Source organism: Pollicipes pollicipes, unplaced genomic scaffold, assembly GCF_011947565.3.
Source record: "Pollicipes pollicipes isolate AB1234 unplaced genomic scaffold, Ppol_2.1 Scaffold_4002;HRSCAF=4701_pilon_pilon_pilon, whole genome shotgun sequence".
Lineage (NCBI taxonomy): Eukaryota > Metazoa > Arthropoda > Thecostraca > Pollicipedomorpha > Pollicipedidae > Pollicipes > Pollicipes pollicipes.
In genome coordinates, this window is record NW_023596420.1 from 25151012 (window position 1) to 25155766 (window position 4755).

The following is a 4755-nucleotide window of genomic DNA, read 5'->3' on the forward strand; positions in this document are numbered from 1 at the left end:
GAAGTTATGTCTCACCGTATATACTGCTCCATAAAATGTGAATGTCCTGATGCTCAGAATCTTTTTAAAAGTGCTGCTCCCAGCACCATTATCATTATGTGTTATGGTATGGAGAGGAAGAGCAAATAGCATATGTTTAGCTTGCAATCAGTAAACAACAGAGAAAATAAGAATTTTCATCTATGTGTATGTCATTTCTACTAACAATCTTCTATTTTCTACTAGTCATCCCTAGAAAGCGGATGTTGCGTTATAATGCCTTATTCTTTTTCAGTTCGAGTCGCTTCAGGCGCTCGCTATTTGCTCTCCTTGACGGGTATGGCATGCGGCCGCGATAAAGGTCAGCTGGCGGCCGAGGGTGGGGCGGACTTTGCCGAGCATTGCAGCACGTTAAGCTTTCGCCACCAAATTGTGCCGTCGACCTGTAATCGCGCGATTGGATGGTACGGGTAAAGGCTCACACAACAAACATTGCGTAGCGTGAGCTCTGATTCCAGAAATCCCAAATGCCCATACCCTCGCCAATACCCGTATATATATATATATATATATATATATATATATATATATATATATATATAAAGATGCATATAATGCCATCCCAATCTATATATGCGTATATATGCAGATTTGGGTCTCAGGAATTACGACGCACAGGTCAGGACAGGTCAACTGCAGATAAGACACGCCGCATACACAATATGATAGGTATAGGAAGCGAGCTGAATCTTGTCATTTTCTGTACATGCAACGCTTTGCAGGATGCGGGATGTGATGAAGGAGGAGCTTTAGTTCTGCAGTTTGACAGCCTGAAACATGGCCAGATGGTAACCATTTAATACATGACATGATGCAAACATTTCCCACATTTAATATGGAAAATGTGACACATGCTTTGCTAAGAGTGTATACACTGATTTCAGCAACCGGAAACAAAAGTTATTTCATGACGGTATGCCTGCCATGCGCGCCTCCTAAGGGCAAGATTGTTTGCTAGAGCAATCCAGCCATCAAGAACCATGGCAAATTGATACGCATGACATGTTTTATGTGAAAACTTATTTCAGTCAAACAATCAAGATCAATCTCACGAATCAAGCTTGTACCAACTCTGGGCGATGAATACTGGCGAAGTTGTGCCATTCATATGTCAAACCGATTCTGAACGTCAGCAAATTTCAGTTTTACCTACCGGTGCTCCACCGGCTCTACCAGTACTCACATTGTTCAACGGATTGTTGACGGAATAGGAAAAACCGGGGTTCGGTTGGATAAATGCCTACTTGCTGAATCCCCCCCCCCCCCCGAACATGCCGTTTAACAATTTTGTAAGAGTACCAGTCACCCAAAAACCAAACTATTCTCGTGTGCATCGCTATCAATTCAAGGTACGAATAAACCTAGGAGGGAAATAGGTTCTGAAATTCAAAACGAATATTTGGTGATGAGTGCCAACATAGGCTACAGAAAACAAAGCATCCCAACTGTAGGTGAATCAAACATTGCAGCGTGGATGGTGACGGGGAATAAGCGCCTTAAACCCCATCCACCAATGTGAGCCCGTGATAGAGCGCTTTCACCAAATAAATTTTTCACTATCAACATAAATTTGCAAAATAACTTATAAAGAGACCCCGTGACCACTCTTTTATTAGCCAACAACAGCCAAAGCCGGCAGTCCAAAAAGGAACGCATGACGTAAATGCAAGAAGGGTAATACCACGAGAAGGAAATGTCAACCCAGTGAACATGGCGGTGGAGGTTATAAATTTTGAAGGCGGCAAACAAGGCTTTGATGCAGGGCTGATAGATCCCAATGCCGGACAGCGTATTCAACAGGTAAAGTGAGGTGGACATGTTGATTTCCCAATACTGTGGATGACAGTGAGTATATGATGTATCTGATACAAAGCCAACAGCGTGGATTATTTTAACCGACCTCCTGCAACTATTCAAAATAATCTAGCTTTATAAACTTCTAAAGCAAGCTACGGCAAAATTGATGAACTGGGCACTGATAACTATGGGAAGATGACAAGAGCGAAGTGAAGGGATGGTAGTCTTTTTTACAACGATGGGTGTGATGGGTCACAAACTATTTTCCCAATATGCGTGACAGGCAACGATATATTATAATTTGTGAAGACCTTTGACTTAATCAAGGACCCCAAAATGTGCGCCAAGTAATGGTCCAAATAGCTTGCAGAGACAAGGTCGACGCATCGGCGTTTGCACGCGCTTTGCAGGACGTAGCGGAGCGTAAGCACCAGGAAGGAGAGCCGCGGCGTAGCTCGTTCCCAACGCCAGCGACCGAGTGGCTGCGATCATAGCGATTATTGTCCATAAGCGCCAGAAAACTTATGGGCAGTTTTCGGCGGGCTCGGTCCAGTTCCAGGGCCGTGAACATAAACTCACGTGACGTCGCGTGTCAGCGAGCCGCCGTCTGACACGTCCGTCCATAAAGGGGACGCCCGAATCAAAACTGGCCCAGTTCAGCCGTTCGCCGCTTGACAGTGAGGACTGGCTCGCGGTGGGCCCTCTCCGCAGCGGTTAGCGAATTTTCAAACATGGTGATGCCCTGGTGGCTGCTGCTCATCTTTCTGAAGCATTCATCGAAAGTGACACCCGACTCCTTCAGCTACTCAAACGCGGACGAGTGGAAGGATGCCTTCCCGATGTGCGGCGGCCCGATGCAGTCGCCGATTTCACTGAAGCCCAACCGCCTGACACTCAGCAGGACGCCGAAACTGAAGTTCGCCGACGGTCTGGAGGACGGAGAGATCGAGGCTGTCAACACCGGCCGAGAAATCAAGCTGAAATTGCGCCCCAGAAACCGCGACGAGCCTTTGGTGCAGCTTATCTCCTTCAGCAAGCCGATGGTGGGCGTCTACACCCTTGCCCAGATGCACTTCCACTGGGGACCTGAACCACGCAGCCCCGGCTCGGAGCACGCTATCTCCGACAAGTTCACCGACGCTGAGGCTCACTTTGTCTTCTTCAACAACCGCTACGGCAATTTCAAGGAGGCCGTGCGCCACTTCGACGGTCTGCTGGTACTGGGCGTGATGCTGCACGGCTCGGATGATGAACAGCAGTTTATGTTCCCTACGCTGGGCATGGAGACCCAGCTGGACTCTATCTCAGTGCCGGGCCGGCGACTGATCATCAACTCCGACCTGAACAGCTTCCGCACGCTTCTGCGCCGTGCAGTCAGCAAGTTCTTCAGCTACCACGGCAGTCTGACCACGCCGCCCTGCAACCCTGTGGTCTCCTGGATGGTGTCAGCCAAGACAATTCCTGTCAGCAATGCGTTTCTCAATAACGTGCGCACGAAAATCTACGAGGATGAAAGCAAGAAGGGGCTTCTCGTGAAAAACCGCAGACCGGTCCAGCCTCAGCTGGGCCGCGTGGTAACTCAGCACATCAGCATCGGATAAGCGACCGTGCAAGTGAAACGGGCCTCAAGCAGTGCAATGAGTTGACCATAACCGTGATATGAACAGAAAGCGACGCAAGACGTTCGTCTCCTGGTTTGATGACAAAGCCGTCGTTTGGAGAATCTTGTCAAATTCGCGTGGCTCAACGGGGCAATATTTGGTTTGGGAGTGTTTTGATGCATGTGGAAATGCGACCAATGATTCGCTTGATATGTGCATGGCATGGTGTAATACGAACGACGTAGACGCGAAAGTCTTACCATTGATCATATCGAATTTTTAAGTGGAGTGTTGTAAAGTACCAGCGTGTGTTGTTGTTGAAATGTACAAATGGCATCGAGAGCTCTGGAAATATCATGTCGAAATATCGCCCTGTCATCTTTGTCATATCATGCTGATCATAGTGCGCTGGCCGCCACACTGTAAATACATGACGAGAGACGTGATCAGCCGGCTTAACGGGAGGATGGAACAACGACTGGGAAAGCCTGAACATGACTGATCCCGCTCCGGGCCAGCTGACCACTTACGCTCCATCCAGAGTGATGACGGTTCAGCTGTAAAAGCATTCAGATGTACGGTAAAACGCGGCATGGTGTTGGCGATGCGACCACCAGGTCGAGTATTAAGATCCACGATCTGTGAATCCTGAAGGGACCTTTAGGGGCTGTCAGCGAATTAGCTACACAGGTACGCAGTCATAGATCACATAGTTGTCAAAGGCTTACCATTGTTCCACACGTCTTCCAAGAGGTCTTCTGTATAAGCTTTCCCATATAAAAGACGGCGGGGAAGAGTGAAGGAGCAAAAATGCAACACTCAGCATGATGTTTTGTAAACATCTCAGACCTATCGTACAATCGCACCCATCTGTTTGCAGCCTATCAGAACATTCATTGCTGGTGTGTTGATACGGCTGAAGGGTCTCTAACCTTTTCGGGCTTTTGAGAGGAGGCATGTAAGGAACACGGCACGTTAGATATTCAAGACGCGCAGGCGTCAGTGCCGAATAGCCTAACAAATCTCAGCCGCGTACTAGAACAACGAACTGACGATCTGAAACAACTCTGATCACTGATCGACTTTTCACGTCGTATGCGCAATATCAGAACTTTGCGAGGCGAAATGCGCGTTTGTATTTGATGACTCCAACGTTCGCCGAGCGGTCCATGGTCGCGTGCGGCGCCGCAGTTCAGCGGCCGGTGACCGAGGACTGTGCCGATCACGTGGGACGGGGTGACGCTGTGATATCCGTGAGCGCTGCCAAGGGCGAATAACGGAAGCTCATGGGGGTTCGGCCCAACCCCCTCTCCGTCAT

At 48.5% G+C, this 4755-nt stretch overlaps 1 protein-coding gene across 1 annotated transcript; it reads left to right on the forward strand.

Annotated features, from left to right (window-relative positions):
- Positions 1-2519: 2519 nt before the first annotated feature.
- Positions 2520-3872, forward strand: LOC119093876 (carbonic anhydrase 3). Its single transcript, XM_037216890.1, has one exon. The coding sequence runs from the start codon at positions 2568-2570 to the stop codon at positions 3435-3437; it is 870 nt and encodes a 289-aa protein (XP_037072785.1). The 5' UTR covers positions 2520-2567; the 3' UTR covers positions 3438-3872.
- The last annotated feature ends 883 nt before the right edge of the window (positions 3873-4755 follow it).

What these genes read in the sequence shown, in the direction of transcription:
- LOC119093876 (XM_037216890.1), top strand. Translation starts at nt 2,568, where the DNA reads ATGGTGATGCCCTGGTGGCTGCTGCTCATCTTTCTGAAGCATTCATCG.